General features: G+C 30.1%; 1 protein-coding gene across 6 annotated transcripts in view; it reads left to right on the top strand.

The window, feature by feature from the left end:
• Positions 1-24,582, top strand: part of Stac (C2 and C2B_Munc13-like domain-containing protein staccato) — an 80,364-nt gene extending 55,782 nt beyond the window's left edge. For 3 of the 6 annotated variants that reach the window (XM_074240527.1, XM_074240529.1, XM_074240530.1), the window contains 9 exons: positions 5,604-5,847; positions 13,160-13,324; positions 15,411-16,318; positions 17,293-17,442; positions 17,624-19,107; positions 21,083-21,172; positions 21,478-21,601; positions 23,361-23,554; positions 24,308-24,582. In XM_074240527.1, the coding sequence (XP_074096628.1) occupies positions 5,604-5,847; positions 13,160-13,324; positions 15,411-16,318; positions 17,293-17,442; positions 17,624-19,107; positions 21,083-21,172; positions 21,478-21,601; positions 23,361-23,554; positions 24,308-24,402 (3,454 nt within the window). In that variant the 3' untranslated portion in view covers positions 24,403-24,582. Of the gene's footprint in view, positions 1-5,603; positions 5,848-8,987; positions 9,213-10,922; positions 11,146-13,159; positions 13,325-15,410; positions 16,319-17,292; positions 17,443-17,623; positions 19,108-21,082; positions 21,173-21,477; positions 21,602-23,360; positions 23,555-24,307 lie in introns of those variants that run through there. The other 3 variants (XM_074240531.1, XR_012478915.1, XM_074240528.1) reach the window with 3 other exon arrangements.
• Positions 24,583-24,964: the final 382 nt, after the last annotated feature.

Raw genomic sequence — 24,964 nt, 5'->3', positions numbered from 1 at the left:
GGAAAGAAGCTGAACCGCTATTGGCTAAGAAAAACTGTCTAAGTACAGCACCTCTGTATATAATTGACTGTTCCAAGCAGAACGAGTCAATCAAGTCTAGACCTGTGGATATACGTCTGGAGTTTGAATCGTCAGCACAGTTTCCAAATCAAACTGCTGCTTACTGCTTGATAATTCACGACCGAATAATTGAGTACAATCCCATCAGCAGCACTGTAAGAAAACTTACTTAATGGTACAGTTTGATCCGAAACCCACCATACATTACATGTATGTATGGGACTTTGCATCCAGACAAGCGAGGAAAGGACCATGGGAACAAGCAGCAAGAGACGGAGAACGATTTCGTCGACGAATACAACAAATCAATAACATTATTGATCCTATACTAATCTAAAAACTTATTGTGATTAAAAATAATCAATAAACTTAATGTAATTAAAAATAGCAAATAATGAAAAACCTTTTTTGTAATTTTGCGTTTTTAACTATAAACCTTACTAGAATAAGTATAAAAAATTATTTAGTATAAAAGTTAAGTATAAAACAATTATTTAGAATAAAAGTTAAGTGCACATATCAAAACACAATTCTCTCACAATTTCTGTAATTGATTTCCCAGAGTGATTAATAAGCTTGAATTTATTATACTTGGCCCCAATGTAGTGTCGATTTAAAGTATTGCATAAGATTAAAAATTTCATTTTAAATATCATATCAGGATTGTTGAGATATTTCTGGTTGGTGGTAGCAGGGAAGAACGTTGAAAAGTGGTTTTCCAGATCGATTTCAACGTTGAGTCCATGATCTGTCATAACCGTTCTAATCCCAGTTAGCTTGTAAGTTTTTCCCACCTCAAGTTCACACATCCTCTTGAACATCAATGAGCTTGGAGTTTTATCTTCAACTTTGACACGCTTGAAAGTTGTTGATCTCTCAATTTCATGCATTGTATCGGTAACAGGATGTTTACGGTACGGTGCCATGATTGAGATTTCTTCAGCAGATTTCAAGTAGCAGATTCCAGCACGAGGTAGCAGATTTCAACAGCTGGTAGCAGGCTTCAGAAAACAGTTTCAGAACAGCAGATTTCAAAAGCTTGATATTTTCTAACACACAACACTATGGTACTTCACTCGTACTTCACTTCGATGAAGTATGCTCGCGGCGCGCTGCTTTTATAGCAAGGTAATGACGTCATCTACTGCGCAGTTGGAAAAATTCTAGAATAGTATGACTCATAATCTAAAAATAGAAACTGCGCAGTTATGATAGATGACGCACAAGAAGTTTAACATAACCTGAAATCATAAGTTAAATGGTGGGAAAGCATAAACATAACCTGTAAAAATGAGATGACGTCATCTACTACCCAACAGAAATAGAACAAAGAAAAACTGCACAGCTACGAGACCTTGAACCGGTTCAAACGTGTCTGATGACATCATCTACTACGCAGTTTAAAACTCTACGACGTAGTTTGAATAACCAATCAAATTATTAATTAACCAATAAGATTATCGAGTGGTGGGGGTAAAATCCAGACATCGGGTTATAAAAAGGGTTGAATTGATTGTAAGAGTCATCATTCAGTCACTCTTTGTTGTCAAGAGCAGTAAAAATGGAGATCATTCTAGACGTTCAAGGATTCAGAGGAGCTGATAAACGCTTCCTGATAATAAAAGCTGAGGATGCTTTTTAACCTCAAAATGTTGAACTCAAATTCAAAATGGCGGATAGCAGCCACCAAATGGCGGATTCAAAATGGCGGATAGTAAGATTTAAAAAATGGCGGATAGTAAGATGGCGGCAGAATTCCCCACCAGCGCCACCTATCACCTCGATAAAAACCTCACCCATAACCTCAAAATGACATACATATCTACCGCCGGCAACACCCACTGTCGGTAAAACAGGTCGCCCATGTCCACAGATAATACTTGTCACTAACCTACAGTCGGTATTGTAGACCCCAGCTTAGTGTGGGACATGAACCCACAAATCTGTTTTATCGACTGGGCATATATCCCCCTGTTTAACTACTGATGCATCTTATGCTTTATGATTTACTTTAATAAATGCTTAAAACGATTGTTAAGATTCGATGATGAGTTATTAAGAAAAAAAAAATTAAAACAACAATAATTTATCCCATGCTAACATCAATTCAATTTTATCAACTGTCCACAGAAAAAATTGTGTATATTTCATAAAATATTAAAGAAATGGTCATCTGAAAAATTTTATGTTATATTTACAAAAAATTACTGTCAAATTTTCAAGTATGAATTTGGAAAAAATATACTGCTTAATTAAATTCATTGAAAAAAACGAAGAACTGTTAAATTTTCACAAATAAACGTGTAAAAGTAAAATATCAGTGAAAAGATTTTATCTCATTGTATAAAAGTTTTTATCACAGGTAATTTAACACTTCTATAGTGTATTTCTTTCAATTCAAAATTTACAAATTCTTTAATGCTAAATTTAAAGATTTTACAATGTAAAATATACTTTTGTTCTAATATTAGTTTGACAGTTATATACTGACAAGAGTAAAACAGTAAATTTAATGTGTTTTCCTTTAATTTATACCCACCTTTTTTTTGCGGGTAGATTTTCTCATTTTCTTGTTATAATTTCTCCCATATGAACAATTTAATAGAAATGTTTATGTTAAAATGTTAAAAATACTTACAAAATAAATGAATAATATGTAAAACGACAACAAATACATATTTTCGATTCTAACTTGTAGCCAATTAACGTATGCATTTTATTTAATTGAACCGTATTAAAAATTTATTGGAATTTCATGAAAGATTTTTAAAATATATGAAATATGTGCGAAAATCGAACAATAGTTTATTTTTGACAGATTATATTTGTTGTAGACATTTGATATAATTTTATATATAACACATTTATTGTTCGTGATTTAAAAAAATTTTTGATAAATCTTTTTGAGAATAAATTTCACATAATTTTTTTTTCTTTGTAAAATTTCTGGTGACAAGTTTGCAAAATCTATCTGTGAGATATTTGTAATTTTTACCACTTGTAGATTAATTTTTCGAAAATACACCAATAATTGAAAATTGAATTTGTTTCTTTGAGATCTAGTTTAATAACAATTTAACTTCCAGAACCATTTTTAATACTCGAGTTTCTTTGTAAAATTATATATATCGTTGGCCTCATTGTCAAATGTCGAAGCCTTCATTCAAGGTTATTTTTTATTTTCACACGACTTTTGTCACACAGCTGGGCCGGTGCTAAAATACGACAGCAGTTGCGCTGAACCCTATTTTCAACATTAAATAAAAATTATTGTTTTTCCAGTTAGAATTACGGGAGTCATTATTTTTTTTCAGAAATTTTCTCTTCTTTAAAAATCTTTTTTCCGATTTTTGATATCACCAATAGTTATTGAGTTATTTACGAAAAACTGAGATTTTTTATTTTGGTCATGTTTTTTATTAATAACAAATTGAAATTTTCATCGAAAAAATAAAAAAACAACAAAATTACTTTCAGAATTTAATTCTACTTCGAATGAGTGATTGTTAATATTTTTATCACAATTTCTAAAATTTTTATTAGCAAATTTACACAGAGTTCTCACTAAAATCACCGTTGCTAAATAACATGATAATGGTTACCATTCTACATAGAAATAAGTTCTATTCTTTTCTCTCCGTGCACCGTTAACATATGACGAAAATTGAGTAACCGACAAATTTTTAACGTTTAAATTCTTTATAGAATTGAAATTGAAAATTTGCAATTTACTCGGAAATACACAATCCAGATGCCTTCATTTATCAGATCATCTGTGAATGATTTTCATTTTATTTTGATGACAAAAATACAATATTGAATATTGACACTGTTGAGGCAAGGATTAGAATATCTTTATTTAAAAGACAAAAAATTTTTTTTGATGAGCATTTATAACATCTTATTTGTAATCATATCAATATTATTCAAATATCTAAAACAAGAGATAAAATGTAAAAAATGTTTTCTATTTTTTGTATTCCGTAAAATTAGATTACAGATACGTGGTTAACTGTTAAGTGTTGAAAAAGTTATTTATTTTTATTGCAAACAAAAGTTATTCACAAACAAATTCATTCAAAAAATTTATTTAAAATTAAATTTTTTTGTAAACTATCAATCTATCCATCCATATCAGCGTTATTTTTTAGCGGTATGCGAAATATATACAAGGGAAGTCATTAAAACTTTAATTTTGTGACGTTAATGGCATAAGCTATTTACGATTTAGATAAAAACAGAAAAAAGCTTTTTTCTTAAGAAAAATATTGAAAAAATTACTGCTATCAAACAATCTAAATAATTTTATTCTTATGAGATTGGTATCATAAAAATTTCTGAGAAAATTGATAACTGAAGTTCAGCTTAAATTAATGATATTAATTTTTAACTTCCCGAATGTTTCCGCGATGATGTCCGTATGCCTGTGTGTGTGTTTGCGCGTGCGCGCGTGTGTGTGTGCATATATATATATATATATATATATATATATATATATATATATATATATATATATATATATATATATATATATATATATATATATATATATATATATATATATATATATATATGTGTGTGTGTGTGTGTGTGTGTGTGTGTGTGTGTGTGTGTGTGTGTGTGTGGTTAAATTGTTTTGGTTAAATAATAAATTTTCAATTTTAGCATTTGCTGACAAATATTCGTTAAACAATAAATATTTGCTGTTTAAAATTCTATTACTTAATGATCAATAAAGTTTGAATTTTCCATTAAATGCCTAAGGTTAGGTCGCCCAATTCTGGCTCAAGTCTAGGTTGCCATTCAACGGCCATGGCTAGGCTTCCCAGCTTGGCTCAGGCTCGGGTAATCACTGGGCTAGCCAAGTCTTGACCCAAGGCTGGGTTCTCTTATCTCGGCCATTCTATCGCAAACCAGTGTTGGCCAAGGCTCGGATAATCATTGGGTTGGCCAAAGCTGATTACCCAGTCTTGGCCCAAGCGTGGGCCAATATCGGTGCGCCAAGCTTGGTTACCCAGTACTGGGCCAGGCAAGGCCCCGTCATTCAACTCTGGCAGTTCCTACAAGGGAAATTCTACAAAGAAAGTCTACTAAAAAGTATTGAATATTTCGAATGATATAAGCGTCGCTGTTATATTAATCCGAAAAAAAATTCACCCTCCATGGTATCATCGACTTTTCAAAAATAGGTTATATAAAAAAACAAAATAGAATGTAAATTAATTATAATATTTATTAATGTTGTGTATCGTTGCACGTAGCCTTTTTTTTTTAATTTTGATTTTTAGAAAGTACTGACTGATTAAAAAGTTTTTTGTTTGTTCTATCATTGGAATAAAAAAATGTTAGTTTATGCTTATCGACAAATTATTCATTGAAATAAATGCTAAAACATTTTCCATTTTTACATCAATGTTTTTTTGTTTTAATCATTCCAATCGAACTAAATAGCTTATGTCTGGAATGTATATATGTAATATTATTCATATTTATTTTTGTAAAAAATTCTATAAAAAATAAATTAAAGTGACTAATTATTCTAGGATTCAAGATTCGGATGGTGGATTTTTCGAGAACTTGGGAACACTGTTAGCAGAAAAAGTTAAAGCTCAAGAACTCGCCGAAGGACTTCTACCAATAAAATCAGACAAAAGTGATGAGAAAGAAGACGTAGTCAGCGAAGGAGGAAGTATAGAAGAACCGACAGAAGCTTTGCTCGAATCAGACAGCGACAGAGATGAAAATGAACGGGCTCTGGATATTGTCATTGGCTCTGTCGGCTGGAATGTAAGTTTAGATTACGCAAATTAACGAGTTGTTTTGTATTTTTTAAAAAATATTTTCCCGTGCATCAATGCATCAATGTATCAATAAAACTACTTAAACACTGTCGATTGTATTTGAAATGGCAGCTGGGATTGATTGAGCATCTAAACGGATTCATTGAATGCATTGTAAGAAATTGTATCATCGTTCATCGGCTTGTATAATGCAGCGCCTGTTCGATAAAAGATGAAAGCCATGCTAATTTATTCCAGGCTATATTATTTTTATAATCTTGAGCCTCGTGTGAAATTCAAATAAAACTATTCATCCGCTGATGAATAGATCATCTTTACGATTTAATCTGACTATTATATTCTACTTTACTTGATAACAAAAGCTGGTATAGAGAAGATAACATTAAGTACTTGTCTAACTATTATGTTTAAGGGGTCATCTTATTAAATTATTTAGTCGATCAACAAGCCCCCCTTGAAAAATATAGATCAGAACATGTAGGAAATCATAAGTAAAATTTTTATCTGTATATATGTCTAATTTATGTGTATTTTTGTCAAAAGCGTACGTGAAAAATTTTTTATGTTTTTATTATGTATGTTACACGGAGAAAATTAGAAGTTACCATCTAGTTATGGAAAAAAATCTTACCATCAACTCGATCATAGTGAATACTATCTAGATGATTGTACAAATCATCTAGATGGTAGCATTTGCCATATTTATCATAACTTTTACAATTCTGTATTTTGACTAGAGTTAATTACTATTATCATTCTGAATGGTTATATTTATCATTTCTGATAGTAACAGTTACCATTAGGAACTAAGACAGCTACTATCTAAGGTAGTAACTAGAATTTAAACATCAGCGTTTAAAAACCACGGTCAAAAACGTAAACATATACTAAAAGAAAAATATAAGTATTATTCCTATAAATTTATGGGATTATTTCCTATACTAGTTGTAGAAATGATTACTATGATTATGGGAATGACGCCCATAATATTAGGAAGTGTTCCTAGAATTTATAATATCGTTTCCAATAATTATGGAAATAGTTCTGATACGAATTAATGGAGTGGTTCCTATATTTACGGGAATTGTGTTAATAATTTATAAGTGCCGTGACTTATGAGTAATTGACTATCGGTGAGAATGATATAAAACCTTAAAAAGACACAAATTCAAATCAAGACCTTTGCAGTGACAGTAAACATTAAAAGTTTCCATACTAGTATAGAAATGATTTCAATACTATCATGGAAACTATTTCTATAGCAGTATAGAAAAAATTTCTATACGATTATGAGAACTATTCCCGAGATGAATGGGAAAAGTGCCTATAATTTTCTTTCCATGTACTTGAAAATTATTGAATTTTCGATCAATTTTTTCATAGAATTCAATAATATTAATTACTATCCTTGATACTAAATATTATCATCCTGATATTAAATATAACCAATGGTTATTAACCATCCTGATAGTGACTGTCATCATCCTGATTGTAACATTTAATTATCTCCGTGTAGATATATTTGATCATACACGAAAAAAATGTAAATTATTGCCATCGATAAGAGACTCAAATTGAACAGATTGAATAAAACTTTTTTGATATGACCATGTGTAGCCTAATGTGGCCATATATAGTAGAGTATCTCAAAAAAATCGAATATTTTATTTTTTTTTTCAATGAACGTTGAGAAATCGTCAGAGTATCTCTAGAAGAAGATTCTCTGAAAATATGAGATCTTAATATTAATATTTAGAGGTGGTGTTTTATAATTTCCTATTTCCCATTTAAATAACATAGTAAAATATTATTTTGAAATTCGGAATTTTGTAATGTGACAACGAGCTAATTTATAGGTAAAACCGAACCCGACCTTATGTGAAATTAAATGCTTTACAAAAAGGTTTGATTGATATTTTGCGTAAGTCAAGCCATTTCAAAGGTATCGAGCCTCAAACTGTTAAAAATTACGCTTTGTTTTTTTCTTAAACAAAAAAATCAATTTATATGTATTAATAACCTATTATTATTAAATTGAGGACAAAAATATGCATATATTCAATAGATAGCATATCCAAAATTTTTAATAATTTTAAATATCAATTCTAATTCTAAATATTATTGTTAAGGACTCATATTTTCAGAAGATCTTCTAGAGATACTCTGATGATTTCTCAACGTTCATTGAAAAAAAAAAAAAAAAAAAAAAATGTTCGATTTTTTTGAGACACTCCAATATATAGCCTGATCTGGAATAGAAAATATATTAATGTAATTTCCTATTTTTTTGAAAAATGTATAACATGTCATATTAAACATAAAATGGTTTAGTATAAGATTTAAACAAAAAATCAATGTCTAACACACCTTGTAAAAAAGTTGGGAAATATAAAATAGTACGCTGCCAGCGTTTATCTAATGATAAAAATTTAAAAGAAAAAATACTGATAGTTATCGACAAAAAACAAATGCGCAGGGCTTCATTGATAAATATTTTTGATTTTTAATACTTGAAGGAATAACCATGATTAAATTTTAAGAATGAAAGGAATACAAATTTTGGTTAGATTTAGCGCTTTTACACAAGCACAACGGGATATAATGTAGTTTTTTATTTTAGTCGATTAGAGCCAGTACTTTGAATTACTTCATTTTCTTATCAATTATCATGCCAAATTTATTGTTCATTTTTAATGATGAATAATTTTATTATTATTATTACAAATCGTAAAAAAAATTGTTAATAAACAATTTTAAATTAAAAAAAAAAAAAATAAACACAAAAATATTGCAAATTCAAAGTAATTAACCGTAAGTTGCTCCCATAACTGACAAAATGGGATCAAGGGTGACTATTCCCAGAGATTCTGAATTAAAACGTGAAGACCCGGATCGAAAGTCAGCGACATTCATAAATCTTACAAGCTTGACCAAGGGTACTAGGTCGGGATAAACAACTTTGTTATATATTGCGTGTCTAGTATAATTGGTGCACATCTTAGTCGGGATTGATCGGGTCTCCGCGCGTAAGTTCGTATACACAAATGTTACGTACGTGGTGAAACACCACCACGAGGATTCGCTAACAAATTTACTCAGTCCATCTATTCCTGGCAGTGTTGAGTTAGAGTTGGTTACGTATCTATCTTCTTGCATTTTATTTATTCTCATTCTGATCTTCACCGACGTAAATATCAGTTAATTATTTTGCGTTTGATAAGTGTTTTTTTTTTTTATCTAATCAATCATGATACAAAATCGATGTTAAATGTTAATTGATAAAATCAAGAAGATGGAATAAAAAATGACAATACACGTGCGGGACTTTATCAGAAGATGTAATATGCACCAGTGAGCTTTAGAAATTTAATTATCGTCTTGATAAAACTTGTGATTATTTATTTTATGGAATCGTCGAAGAATTTGTATAATGTCACAAATAATTTTATTTTCAAGTCTATGTATTTTTAGTTTTAGTAACGGCTGGATTGTGAAATTTTAAAAGTTTGTCACATTCATGAGACAATTTTTTTTATTTTTACGTCAAGACAGACTTTTGAGTATTTTTGTGCTTTTGAATGTTATAAGTCTGCAGTTTAAATTTTTAGATTTATATAATATAAAAATAGTCACCTCAGATTTCTTAACAATATAACTCAAGCAAAAAAAAAAAATTTGTAAAACTTTTTATTTTTAATTATTCAATTTTTAAATAGCTTAATTTGTGGTAATTGTATAATTCGTGGGTCCACAATTCTTCAATTTATTAAAATAATGTTTGAATTTTTTTTACTGTTACACTTTTTTTCTAAGAGGTCATTAACAATTAAATAATTAAATTTTTTTAAAATATACATTTTTCGATAAACAATTTTGTAAATTTTTCATAGAGAAATTTCGTTTCAAATTAGGAAGTTGACATTCTTCCAAATTAAATTGTTTAAATTTTATGTTTTTACAAGTAAAAATAACCAAATTTACGTAAACACATTTTTGTTTGAGATAGCACTTTCTCAGCACTAAAAGCTCTAAAACTAATTAAACAATTTATTTCTACAAAATAAAAATAAAAAAATGTTTCAAAATGTTAAGTCTAAAATTTTTTATGGCAAAGAACTAAATGATCGTAGATCTAAAAAATGACCTGATTCTCTTTCTTAAAAAAATTGTTAACTCAAAAAATCAGAATCAAATCTCGTAATTGACTTGATGTTAAAGTTAATAGTCTTAAATATAAAAAAATGAATAATAAGTTTGTCATAATAGCAATACAGTGTGCCTTGGAGATGCCTTGATAGTCAATCAGCTAATTGTCGGTATATCAACTTTCATTGGACGCAATTGTAGGAACATATGATGAACTAAACGCACTACACAATTCTGTACACTAGTTTAAACGGGATGCGGCCCAGTTCTACATGGCTACCTCTGATTGTGGTCACCTGTGTTTCAAATAGAGACAAAAGTTTTTTACGTAATGTCCCAAAAATTACGCGCTTAAAAAAAAAAAAAAAATGTTAGAAAGTTCAATTGCGTGCGTTTACTTTAGGCGTTAGCATTTTTTAATTCATCGGATCAAATGGCTAAGCGTCAACTATTTGCAGACTCTAGTGCCGCATTCTGTTAATTCTTTCGTCATTAGTTTCAAGTGATGATGACCCCCAATGTCTCGTGATTTTTATTACACTCAAATAAAGTAAGCTTATAGTTTGCCAATCTCAATTTAATTCGAATTTTATTTTGGTTTTCCACTCGACATTAGCAATTGAAACTTTAAGCATTCGTATAATCGGATATGCGCGGGCCTAAGTGGGGGTCGTTGCTTGATGATTATCAGTAGAAAAGGTCACAGACGAAGTTCATCTTCGTTGTAAAAATTATGACTTGTTTATCGCGTTACAATTCAGACGGTTGATATAATAAAGTGTTTTTCGCTTGTAGTAATTTTTTTATTGACAAAATTGATAAATATTGACAAGTTTTCTTAAGAATTAAATTAGTCTTGAAATTGACTACTAAGTAGTTCCTCGCACGATTAATGTTTATGAAATATATTTTTAGAAATTTAATCGGCATTTGTTTAAAGTGCAAGTTAATCAAACTTTTGTGACATTAATGATTCAATAAATACGAATGTACGAGTAAAAATTCTGGATTAATTACCATGGTTGTGACAAAAACGCTTGGAGGGATGAATAGAAGCATCCGTAGTAAAAATACCTTTCGAGGTATCCCAAAAGCGGAATTAGAGCGGAAAACCAATGCGATTCTTCGTGCAATGACGGTAAGATTGTAGAATTTACATTAGAAAAAATACATTTATCTAACTCGGAAAAAAATTTTGGCCATGGCTTGATATATCCATGTATGATTATACCAACAAATTTTATGCCTATCCAAGGAATGAAATTTTCTGAGAAAATAACAGTGATGATTGCAGAAATCGAGGGACGTTCCACTCCGGATCAAATGATAGTTTTTTAACAATTATTCAAAATTAATATGTTATTTTGATGAATTATTTAACTTCAAACTGTTCTAAATTTTTTTATGATTATTTCTCATGATCAGCTATTAAATTAATCAAAATATAATAAAATCGAAAAACTAAGTTGTACTTTACTTAAAAATGATTCAAAGTAACTTCTAATTCCTATAAAATCACTAAAAACGATTGAAATATGTCAGTTTTATAGTCCAATATAAAGATAATTTTAGGAGCTTTAGCATGAATTTCATGAGCTTCTACCAGTGATCATTTATTGCTAAATTATAGTTCATTTTGAAAAGTTTTATTGAATTACTATTCTATTAAAATTTCATTCATTTAGTTGAATATCTCATAAAAATTTACTTTAATAACATTCCTAATATTTTGTTACTATTAGTTATCATTCTATTTTAATTTTAATGTGAAATAACCTTGAAACAATTAGTTAACTATCAAATACTATCAAATTAGAATTTAACTTTTCAAAACATAAAACTTATTTAATTCATACCAATTATATTCAATTAAGGGAAACCGGTGGTCTAGCGGCCTAAAATTTGAGATATTATAAAAAAATTTATTTCTATATGAAAGTAATAACTAATGCTTTCAAATTTTTATTACATTAATTCTATTACTTATCAACTACACGAAAATGAAAATCAAAACAAAAAAAAAAAACTTTTTTTTTTTAATTAGAAAAATGGCGCTGAAGTTCCTCTCTCCAAAAAAATGGACCTGATGATTTTAATTTTACTACATTGTTGCCTTTTAGTAACGTGTTTTTTTTTCCAATATTTAAACAAGAAATCTACCTATCCATGTCGGGTGTGGCTGAATGGCGTTTTCTTTTCCTTTGTCCGAGTTCTAGTTTGAAATCCTAACTAAAGAACATATTTTTTTTTTCACTTCAAATGATCCTACTAAGAACTCTGCTGTCAGCGCGGACGCATTTTTTTCTGAGGGCTCGTCGGAAGTGACGTCACAATGGCAGAGTTTTTAACATTTTTTTTTTTAATTTCAGTAATCTCTAATGACACTTGTATCTTTAAAACAGTAAAAAATTTGAATGAAAAACTTCATTTTTTATATTAAAAAAAATTGTTGAAAATAGGCCATTTTTTGCCGGTAGAAACCCATGTAAGCCCTTAAAAGTTTTATTTTATATTTCAATGGAGACTGTGGTAAATTTTTCTTAGATAAACTTTGAAGAGTATTACTGTTATGAATAAATGATACAACAGTACTATAGAGTTCTACGATTAAAATACAGACCGGTAATTTTTGTCATGAATTTGACTGTAAAATTTTGAAGAAGTTTTTTTCTGTGTATATAGTTTGGCATGGCCTGATATTATCAGGGGCATATCTTTTATGATGTGTCTTGACATTACTTAACATAGTCTTGTATACTCATATCTAATTTTTCGATGAAAAGTATTGTTGAAAATCTCCGATAGAGAGGGCGTATGTTCGCGAAATCGACTTCCAGTAAGAGACTTATGTTTGATGTTTTTAGTTTAATCAACTACTAAACCAATCTTTTTTAATATGACACTTTGAATTGAAATAGACATTCATAGAAAAGATAAACACTTGAAAAATCATGATAAATTATTTTATTATTCTGATGTGCAGTCTGATATAGTCATGAGACTATATCAGAAAATTTTCACAAAATTTGATAATGATAATGATGATGATCCATCGGCCTAATTGATAAGTTTTGTGGGACAATTTATTCATTAAAAAGTCTAAATGTGTTAACGACGTCAATGAAATAAAAAATAATTTATTTGTTTAACAGATCGAAGAACTTTACACAGCTCTTGTTTATATGACGCAACACCAAATCGGCTATGATGTTACAAACGAATGCGGACGGGAAGCTTTACTTAACCATCTGCAGCAAGCTTTCAAGGTTGACAGTGAAGTGCACTCACAAGTTGTAGAAGAAACACAAAGTATGGAGGTAAATTCTATGAACTGTTTAATAAATCTCGAAATAGATTGAACGTAAATATTTCTGGATCGAAAATAAAACTTTCTTTTGGCATTACATTTGAGTTAAAATTATGTCTATTTTAATATCTAAAATTACGGCTGACTTCTAACGAATTTTTTTTTTTTTGAAAGTGTGAAATTTTTGTAACAAAAATTGCTACTTTACGAAACGAAATAAAACTTAATAATTTAAAAGTAAATTCAATAAACTAGAATTAGATAATGGCTATTTTTTTTTTTTTTCATCATTTGCCAAATAATTGATTAATGTTTTTATTTTCGATTTGATGATTTGATCATGAGTATGGCTTAGAATTTTTCGTCAACAATATTTTTTGATATAAATATCTATATAAGCACACAAATAAAAAAAACTCAAATGAGTCCCTTTTATAAATTGTTATAATTAATGATAACATTTGATTTTTATTCACTACAGAATATTTGAATTTATTTGATTGAAATTTTATTCATCTTTTGAGAGTTAGTTTTTTACAAATTAGAAATTCGATGTTCAAACACTGTATCTGGGTCGCTCTATACTGAATCACCTGAATTTAACGATCATATTTTTTTTATATAGTTGTTTCATTGAAAAATTTTTGTGAACACTAACAAATCTTGCCTGTGAATTTTGAGCCTCCAATCTTTAGCAGTATAGAAATGGTAAATTTTCAAAAACCTCGTAAAAGTCTCAATACAATAAATCTTAAAAATTGATTACTCTTGAAAAATTAAGTTCAAAAGATAATATATGGAGTTTCCTCTTCTGCTTATTGTAGACTTATAAAAAAATCTGGAAAACGGTTGATCCTACAGGCCCATCCTTGAAATTTCTCGTTATGTATGAATCGAATCGATCGAGAAATTGTCTATTTTTTAATTTTGAGCTCTTTGAACTCAAAAACACAACTTTTTAACTTTTTCAAGTTCCTCGACCTTGAAAATCTAGTGGTTGTTGAAAACATACTTTTTTTTTTTTTTAAATTTTTGATGGCAATATCTTCCGATCTAATCAATGGTTTTTGATTTAGCTTCCAGGATTCAACGCAGTTTTTCAAGCACAGAAAGATTATTCATTACTTAACAAACGTTTCATTGTAAAATTAAAAAGTTATGTTAGAAAAACACTTTTAGAATTTAAAAAATTTAAATATCTTACGATTGAATTGACTGATTTTAACGAAGTTGGCAGCGTTCAATTAAGTTTTTTGAACACTAATCGTTATTTTATCACATCAATAACGATCCAAACATAAATTTTGGAATTGTTTGAAAAAAGCATTTTTTTTCAAAATTTTTCGTCAACGATATCTTACGAACGAATTAATTAATTTTGAATTCTTAAACGGCATTCGACTTCATTTTTTTAAGTTAAGAACTGAGTAGGTTATGGAGTTAATCGATGCAGCAGCTCAAAAGTTATTTCGAAAAAGTGTGATTTTACCAATTATTTTTTTCTGTTTTTTTGGAATTTCTCAAAATCTATCGCACTGAATTGGTTCAATCTTACGTGAAAGTCTAAGTTTCACTGAACCCTTTCAAACTCCACCGAGTTCATTCAAATCACTCAAGAAGTCAAGAATCGGCGTGAAACCAATAATTTCCCGATGACGGATAAATTTTTTTTAAATAGTTTTTTTTTTCCTGAAAAAAAATATGTTATCATGAACTGTAACCATAATTTTTGAGCCATTCTCTTCGATTTTTGAGTCCACTTTTTCGATAATTTGTTTATTAGGAATCAGAAATTATTAATTTTTGAAACCAACCGTACTGCTACATTTTGAAAAATTCGTAACTTCTACGCTTTAAAAAATGAATGTCCAAAAATTAACAGGTTAGCTTTTTCTAATGCATAAAAAAACATATAAACAAATCAGCTAAATAAAACAATACGATTTTTCAAATTAGGTGAAAGTATAAAATGACCCACAAAAATGTTCTCTCATCTATGTGTTCAACAGTTTCCGACCCAGAATAATTTAAGTATACATAAAATGTAAGATACCTTAAAATGTATGTTATTTAATTTTGCACGTAACTATTTTTAGGCACCAGTAATGCATCTAAATGTCGAAGTAATAGAAGCTAAAGAGCTTATTTCGAAAGATTCAAACGGCAAAAGTGATCCATTCTGTGCACTCTACCTCGAATCAGCACCAACTCGAAGATATAACACAGCTGTTAAGACAATGACGTTGGCGCCAGTTTGGGAGGAACATTTCGAATTACCACTTGAAGATACTGACAACAATACTCTATGTCTTGAAGTTTGGGATTTCGATGCTGCTGAAACGGTACCGGAAAAGATGAGTAAAGTCAAGGATGTTAAAGGCGTGCGAGGGTTGGTAAAATTAGCTAAAGAGATTGCAGTTACCGCAACCACGGGTAGTCATGACAACGAATTCATTGGTCGTTGCAAGATTCCGTTGAAAGACATTCCGGTTACTGGACACACGATGTGGTATTCACTGGAAAAAAAGAACAAATCCAAACGACGTGGTGTTGTAAGACTCAGACTGGCATTTAGCGCAGAGCATAATACTCAAGTAGCAGCGCAGGAACACAGGCATTTAGTTAGGATCTTACTTCTTTATGAACTGGAAACCGAAAAAGTTGAAAAGTACTGCTGGTGTGGTCGTTGGTCTGCTCCAGCAGAAGCTTTGATTCTTCAACACAGCGCTCAACGTGGACTGCTGGCGAGAAATGTCTTTTTGTCGCAATGGGTTGAATATTCACGGATTCATCAGCAGCATCCGCTTCATTTTGCTGTTTTTAACAAAGTTGCTGTTGAACTACTCAGGCCTCTTGAAAATGGCTTGTTCTCCAAAGATGAAGAAAAATTGTTCTGGGATGCGACGAAGAAAATTGTCTACTCTTGTTTAAATAGTATTAGAAAAATTAGGAGGCTCTCTGCGGGTGATAAAAATGTAATGACACAAATGGGCGCTATTTTGGGGTAAGTTGATAATTCAGTTAGTTTTTAAAGCAATAAACACCAATAATTTGCAGTTATCATGTAAATGTCGAGAATTGCGAATTATTAATAAAAAACAGGCTTGATGAGTTGTTGATATATTTAATTACAATACACATAGTTTGAGTGCTTTTAAAATAAATTAAAAAAATGATGTTGCTATGACAGGATCAGTTACCAATTATTCAATGTCTGATGGGACTTGTATCACTAAAAAACTGTTTAAAATTGCTTCAATAAATTGACATAAAAGATTGACTGTTACCAAAAAATATGTCAATTCGCCAAAAAGATTAAAACGATAAAAATTCTTTTTAAAATAAAAAAATGCTAGTCTCCAAATTTTTCGTATTCTGTTAATTGATTAGATAATAAACTGATCATCGCCAAAAAAATATGAAGCTATGAAACAGTACTAGTAAAATATTTTTAGATGATACCAAATTTAACTGTAGAAACCTCTTTTAGGATAAAAATACCTATTGTAAATTTTTCTTTATATTCTCAGTTATATAGATAATTTCATGCCTTACTGATAATGTCTTTATAATAATTAACTACAAATAAATACTATAATAGATAGACAGATATTCGACTTTAGAGCCGAAGCTTCCTCAAGGTCATACAGTATTAAAATATAATTACAATAGTACTCTTAGTTTGATAACAAAATAAGAATAGAGCAAGGTTTTTAGGGTTACCTAATACAATAGTTAATTAGTAAATCAATAAACACTTCGAAACAGAAATTATAATTAATTAAATAAATAAAATCGTAATTCAAGTTTTTTTAAAATAATTATCAACAAAGAAACATTTAATTCAAAAAACAATAGAAAAATTATTGTTAGAAAACATTTTTCATTCCTTTTGTGATAAAATAAGTATTTAAAGCATGTATATGCGGATTTATTGAATTTTATTGACTAAACACTGTTTTTTAAATTTGTTACCAGAATTCTATCGTCAATCAATTCACTCAGAATACTTGATGACTTTGATTTGTTTCCTCAAAAAATGTTCGGCTGGTTTCCTGAACCCGAAGACATGAATGTAGATGTAATGAAGGCTTTGGAGTACTCCGTAATCCAAGGTGGAGCAGAATGGTAATGATTACTTGATTTATTATTGATATTATTATCTAGTTTCATATTCTTCATCTCTATTTATTGATCATGATGACTAATATATTATTTATTATCAATATGCAAGAGTTGAGTAAAGAGTTAGTGTTATCATTAAGTTCAAAATAATTACCGCAGTATTTAATAATGCACTTATTTATAGGTTTGATCACATATTAAATAATAATACTCCAGAGAGCGATAGTGACGATGATGCACTCAAGTACCAAATAAAAGTGATCCAACTGATTAGAGCAGATCTTCAGCACGCAATGGAAATTTACGACCGTATGTTTATAAAAAAAATCAATTTTCCTTATGCTCGGACACTTTACATAATGTATGAAAAGCGAATCAGTGATATGTGTATGGTAATTATCGAAGACGTGTGTCTTCGTCTAAAACGAATCGAAGTTGACAGCACTGACGAAGTAGAGCTTACATTGGGGACAACATTGTTCGAACTTTATCTAACTCTCCAGCGATATGCTACGTTAAGTAACATGTTCTGTTTGGATGGAATCGACCACATGAAAATCCAAAGTTATCACGAATGGTTTCGAGCTGGAGTTTCGCACTGGTTAGACATATCAGTGTACAAAGCATTGAAGAGGATTGAAAGGGCTGTCGAATTTGATACCCTTCAGTCAGTTGACTCCAGTGTTCAGTATAGCTCCAGCGCTGTTGATACTTTGACGATTTTTTACCAAATAAAGGTCTTTTGGACTCAATTAGCTTGGCCAGATGTCGAAGGTTCTTACACCTTTATTGCAAAGATAATTGACGACATATGCAAATGCACGATTTCGTATGCAGATATGATGGCGTCAAAAGCTGAAAAGGTTGATCAACAGATCCAGAGCTTGGACAATAACAGCAGCGTTTATGACAAAAAATTTGAAGTCTCTAACGCTTGGTGCTTTGCTATTAATAATATTGACTACATCAGAACTTCAATTGGGCCGTTGACCCACGACTTAGGCCTTCAAGATATAATCGACAGCTTAAGTGAGAACAAAACTCAGCAGGAAGCTGATCGCTGCCGACAAACTCTGGAGCTTCTCATCAACAACACGATGGACACTGTCAAGAACAAAATCATTGAGCTGCTAGAAGTTGTAGCAAATAAAATGCAGCCTGCTATGAGCAGATATTTGATGGAAGGTGCTGAGTTGATAGACACGACAAGCAATGCGATGGATCGCTTGCTGCAATATTTAGATACAAACATTACGGTATTGCATGACAATCTCAATGAAGACAATTTTGAGAGAGTTCTCTTGGTAATTTGGGAAATAATGTCTGAAACTTTGTATAAACTTGTGTACGCTAATTTGGAAAAGCGCAGGCCTCCGTCATTTTACTCCAATCTAAATCGCACTTTGCACACGTTGATAAGGTTCTTCAATTTAGGCGCCGATGAGACTTCGAATGTCAAAATTTTGGAGAAAATTGAGCGGCTTCTCAGTCTTCATGGGCTTGAGACTGCCGATTTGATCCATCGTTATTATTTGGAACGGGCTCAGCAACAGAAGGATATTGAAGAAACTTCCCATGGTATGCTGACTGTGCGCGCTCAGTTTATCAGTAATTCATTGAATGTCCAGATTCTTAATGCCAGAAACTTGCGACCTATGGATAGTAACGGTAAGTTTAGATTATATATTTATTAATTGGAACGGGGTACCTTTGCTTTGAGTTAACAGGATTTGGAGGAAGTTTGAGCGAATCTTATGTTGATTAAGCTTTCCAAATTTAAGCTTTGAAAAAATATACATATTAATGAATACTTTTTTGATCTACTCAGTTCATCGTGTATTTTTTTTTTTTTTTTTTTTTTCGGTATTAACCTCCCAACTTACAGAAATTATAAACTGTAATATGCAATGAATTTGTACATATAGGGCATTCCACGCCAAATCGGACGGTTTCAAAACTTTGAATTTCACATTTTTTCAATTGTTTGGTATTTTTTAGTATCCCCCAAGAAAAGACTTCTTGGTAAATTTCGAGTTGTTTTTGTTTACTTGTTCTAAACATATCGAATTTTCAAAAAAAAAACCAAGTCATGAAGAATCGTGTATAATAGAATTTTTCTCATATTCGTAACACCAATTTTTATAATTTTTCTCTTGGTTTTTTGAGATTTTTTTAAATTTTAAAACTTAAATGGGACAAAAAAAAATTCAGATTCAACTTCAATGGAACGAAACACATAAAAATCATACTCAATGTGAATCCAAAAATTTTTTTTCATCTCGATAATTTCAATTTTTCATTACTAGACTTAACGCGCTCGCTTCGCTCGCCTTCATTCTTTTAAAAATCCCGCCACTATCTCAGTCGACAAATCAACAACCGAATAAAATAGTCACAGAAGTGACGTAAAACGATACGACATCCGGCCATCAACTTTTTAGAAGAGGATTCATTGGATTTTTTTTCGTCTTTTCGCGATTTTTTTAATTTTGACGGCTCAAAGAGCTAATTGATGGTCAGATTCAGATTGTCGGTGTAATTTCTAGCGGAGAAGAAAAATTTTTTTAACTTTTAAAAATCGATAAAAAATAATACGTATGTAAGACCCATTACCGGACCAAACTTAGAAGTCGAAAAATGGATAGAAGTTTGAAAGAGTAAATTTAAAAAAAAAATCGAAGGATACACAAAATTTCAAAAATACGATTAAAAACTTAAAACTTAAAAATATCGATTAAAAATACATTGAATAATTATTTCTGAGAAGGGCATTTAAAAATGGAAATTTTTATAACAAAATTGGATTCCGACAATTATTTAGAAAGTTACAAGCAAAAAATCAAAGAAAGGGCAGCTTTTTTTTTAAATTTCGATATTTTTGAAACCATTGATTAACAAAATCTCGAAATTTACCAGGAAGCCTCTTTTGGGAGGTACTGAAAAATACCAAACAATTAAGAAAATATAGATTTCAAATTTTTGAAACCGTTCGATTTGGCGTAGAATACCCCATATACAAGACACTCATAACACATTCTACCTTTAAATTATTCTCTCCGCACTATACACTGTACTTGCATATTAACGCACTGTTATCGGATCTTTTATTTTGCCCTGATAAAAAAAAAGTATTGAGACAAAGAAAAAAGTATTGAAAAGTATTGGTTTTCTAGTCAATCCAATACTTTTCAATACTTTTTTTTTATTCAGGGTGACTACACACATCTAATATAATAAATTCGTTTGATTACTTTTTATACTAAACACATAATAATTACTGTTAATTAATTATTAAATCATTAATCTTTAAATGTAATGTGTTACTACAAATGAAAATAATGAATTTAAATTACTTTAAGAAAAATTGAGGATATTGAAAAATTCAAAGACTATTTTGACTTATTATATAGTTACGTTCGAACATCTTTAAGTCAGTAGCGGTTAAAATCAATTGCCTACTTTAATAAATCATTCAATGACGTTGTTATCTATGAAGGGTCTTTCACATAAAGCTGTGAGAAAGTTAGTGACCGCACTTGTAGTCGATAAAGTAGCATACACTTGCAGTGTTGATAAAATACTATTGACTATAGTAAATAAAGAATTCGGTAGTCGGGAATGATATTTTCTTTAAATTTTATAGGAGATTTGATAGGCAAGCTGTCTACTCTTGAGCGCAAACTACATTCAAAGAGTAAACAACCGACTAAAAGACTGAAAGAGGTGAAGACAAGTATGTAAAGCGAATGCCATGTAAATTGTTATGCTCCTCTCTATCAACTACTCTGTTAAGCTTGTCCATTTTTTTATTTTATTTATCTTAAATGTGAATAAAAAGAGGGTTGCATGACACAAATAAAACAATTATTGATTAGATTATCTTTTTATATGATGGGAAGATAAAAAAATTCATAGCTACATTTAGATGATTAAAATTCACCTTCATCGTGCATGAGCTCCGATTTTGGGATCTGTAGGTTATTGATTCGGGGTTCATATTTTATGTTAAATTGATAATTTTTTTTATTGGATTTTCAGGAAAATGTGATTCTTACGTCAAAATAAGACTATTACCGGAGGAAAAATTCTGTGAAGTTAAGCTGCCAAAGACTCATGTGCAGAAAGAAACGCTTTTTCCTCTTTTTGATGAGACTGTAAACATGTAAGTTCAGAATAGTTATTTTCGATACACATGTGTAAAGTGAGGATTTTTGGTAGGCTTAAATTTGCAATACGAGTTTAAGATTATGATGCATACGTTACGGAGTCAAGTACGTCGAATTAGATTCCGTGGTGGATGTTGACATTATCTTAAAAGTGAGTTTTGTAGATTCAAATCACTAAATTCCTTATTTTACACATAATGTATTAAACCAAATTTTTGTAATACGGAGAAATATGACTTAAGAGTGAAAACTAATCGAAAATTTATGTAATTATACATGTATATTATTAACATTACAAGTGAACGTTAAAATTCCGTGAATATTCACTACGTAGTGATGCACGTACGTGCATATCTGAATTTTTTCTAGCATATTTTACAAACTCTCATTAAGAAGGTTCTTTTCAATTCCTTTTTCTGCCCTCCGGCCGGAAAGTGGCAACTTTCTGGCCGCTGCGCTAAACGAAGTTGCCACGTTCCGGCTACGTCGAGCAGAAAAATAGTATATACACGTTGGCCAGTAAAAAGTAAGGCCTCAGACCACATGTTTGTCAACCTCCGCTTCGCCTCGGCCAACAATTACATGTGATCTGAGACTTTTCTTATTTTACTGGCCTAGGTATGTAATATACTATTGTAATCTCTTTCTCGCCCAATTATCCTGTAACGTGATTACTGGATCGCTTCATATAATACTAAAAAAGTTTGTAAAATCCAAATGAGCATGCCTTAAGCGCTCATATCATACACATATTATTAAGATTGAATGTTTAAATTACGATTTGTTAACTTTTTCATAAAGACTTCTATACTTTCTTTTATTTGTTTTTTTTTTTTTGTTTGAAATTTCCCGCGAGTGGTGTTATCTCGTCTGTAGGTCGAGCTAAAAAAAATCTCAACAAATGATAAAACACTTAGTAATTATACCATCATGTATGTATAGTTTCTGCGTGTTTATGGTTATTTCAATCCTATTTTATGAAAAATAATCCATATGGCTGTATTGAAATGGAATTATTTTGAAATGCAATTTTCACAAGGGTTTTGGCAAATTTATTAAGGAATAAAACAAAAAAAAATTAAATCGTGAAAATGATTTTTGACAAAGTTTTGGTGTTATCAAGCCCAGTGCTCCTGTGAATACCACGCTCTTCATTTAATACGTCAGAAAAACGAGTTTTTTCTGAAAAATCTTATTTAATCGATAAAAACATTTTTTTAACGTGTTCTGTAGTTATTATTATTTATCTCAATATGCTTTTTATACATAATTTTTTTCGTTTAAATTATGAAAATCACGTTTTAATCAAAATCAGAATTTTTAGACGAGAGTAGATAAGAGCATACCTGCGCGCTTCGCGCTTAAGGCATGCAATACCGTAACTCCTATTCTTTCCCGCTTCACAGTATTATTTAATTTTAGTTCATTTATCGGTGTGATTGTATCTTAACTTTAAATTATCTATGGATTTTAGCACCTTTGAGCAAGCGATCTTAGAAATGATAAAAATTTCCACTAGTATTTTAAAGATCTGTGTTGAAAAATAGAAAGGAGGGATAGAAAGTAAAGAGATAAAAGTTTTTAGATAATTGTTTCAAAAATGTGTTCGATGTATTGTTTGTCATAAAAAAGGTATACTTAAGACCCGGCAAAGATCACTCTAAAGTCATACGCCTAGAATTATAAAAAAAAAAGAGTTTTTTTTTTGTCACTTTATGTTATGACTTGTATTTTAAATTTTATATCTCGTTTTAGAGCTTTGACTTCTGAACAGAGAAATATTGAAAATGCAATTTTGGTGTTTGAAGTCAAAGATAAAGATTTTCTGCGGACAAAATTCATGGCGGAAGCATTTTTGCAGTTCAGTGATATTCCAGATACGGGTCACGATGTTGGCATTGATTCGCTTGATCAGATTCATTTGAAGTTATCACGACCAGTCGATAAAAGTAAGTTTTCTTTTTATTACGATGAGAATAAATAAATTCAAAGATTTAAGAAATTAAACAGGTTTATTAGTTGGTTATTATTATAGACTCATTACCTCAATTTTTTACGATTCGACGAAATGACTACGAGAAATAACTCAAATTTTTAAAAGAAGTGTACTTACCAGTTACATGATCTTGTATTAGATGAAAAATTGAAAACACAAAGTTTTCATTTCTCAACTTAAAAACAAAAAAAAATGTATTGAATTAATTTTTGCTTCTTCGATCACAAATTGATCAGAAAAAAAATTTTTTTCTCTATCTAGGATATCTCTAATCAATGAAATTTTGAATGCTTAAGTATGGAATAAGCGGGAAGTTGTAGGGATGGCCTTTAGAGTCAACCGTTTTCTTAATTTTTTTTAACTGATAAATTCTGATACCCAGTTAGCTGTAATGTATCAGAATTTATAAGGCTTTTATCACAGGGTTGCTTTTGCTTGCTTCCCCACTCGCACTCCGCACTTAAGCTTCAATATTTTTTACTATCTTCCAGAGTAACTCTATTTTGACATCTGATGACAGCATGTCGAGAAATACTAATTATTTTAAATTTGCGATTACTTATTCTTACATTTCAAAATTACTTAAAAACGAATATTTTTACTAAAAGAAACAGAGAAAATATTTACAACAAAATATTTTTCTTGCTCCTACATATAATTTTCCCTTCATCAAAGTTAAATAATCAAGTAAAATTTTCATTTGCAGCAACTGATGTGATCCGAGCTCTCGAACATCGGAAAGGAGATAACCAAGCAATGGATTTTATTTCTAAATTTAATGCTAAGTTAAATACTCGATAATTTAAAGACTTCCTATTTTGAAGCAATACCAGAATGCTACTAAAAATTTGAATACTTTAATTTTGTAAATAACACGTGTCGTATGAACTTGACAATAATTCTATTCAAAGTATATTGTATGCAAATTTATTAATTGTTAAATGTATATTATATTGTTTCTAATAAAATAATCAAAAATTTTTTGTATTGAATGAATTTTTAACTTCATTCTTATTTAATGTAAGAATTGTCATGACGAGGGGTGAGAAAAACATCAAGTTATTAATTTTACTCCGGATTTCGAATATCGAATTCTTATCGGATCTCCACGTTTTGAGATCCTAGGAAGCTATTTCAACTAGTCCTGAGAGGATGTTTCTTCGTAAGTATTTATGTATTAGGGTGGACCAAAAAAAACTTTTAATATTTCTTTCTTTAGCTATTACGAAAATATTGTGCAAGATGACGAAAAAAAATGAGGAAAATTAGGAGAAATTAGGAAAAATTCTATATTACCCGAGAATTTTTGAAGAATTTGGTATCATTTTACAAATTTCCTGTGTACGGAATGGAGTAAAACATG

The sequence above is a fragment of the Cotesia typhae genome, unplaced genomic scaffold, assembly GCF_013202065.1.
Source record: "Cotesia typhae breed Kobodo isofemale line unplaced genomic scaffold, CoteBio_Ctyphae contig_27, whole genome shotgun sequence".
Classification (NCBI taxonomy): Eukaryota; Metazoa; Arthropoda; class Insecta; order Hymenoptera; family Braconidae; genus Cotesia; species Cotesia typhae.
The sequence above is the reverse complement of the archived record's forward strand: the minus strand, read 5'-3'. Positions and strand labels throughout refer to the sequence as shown.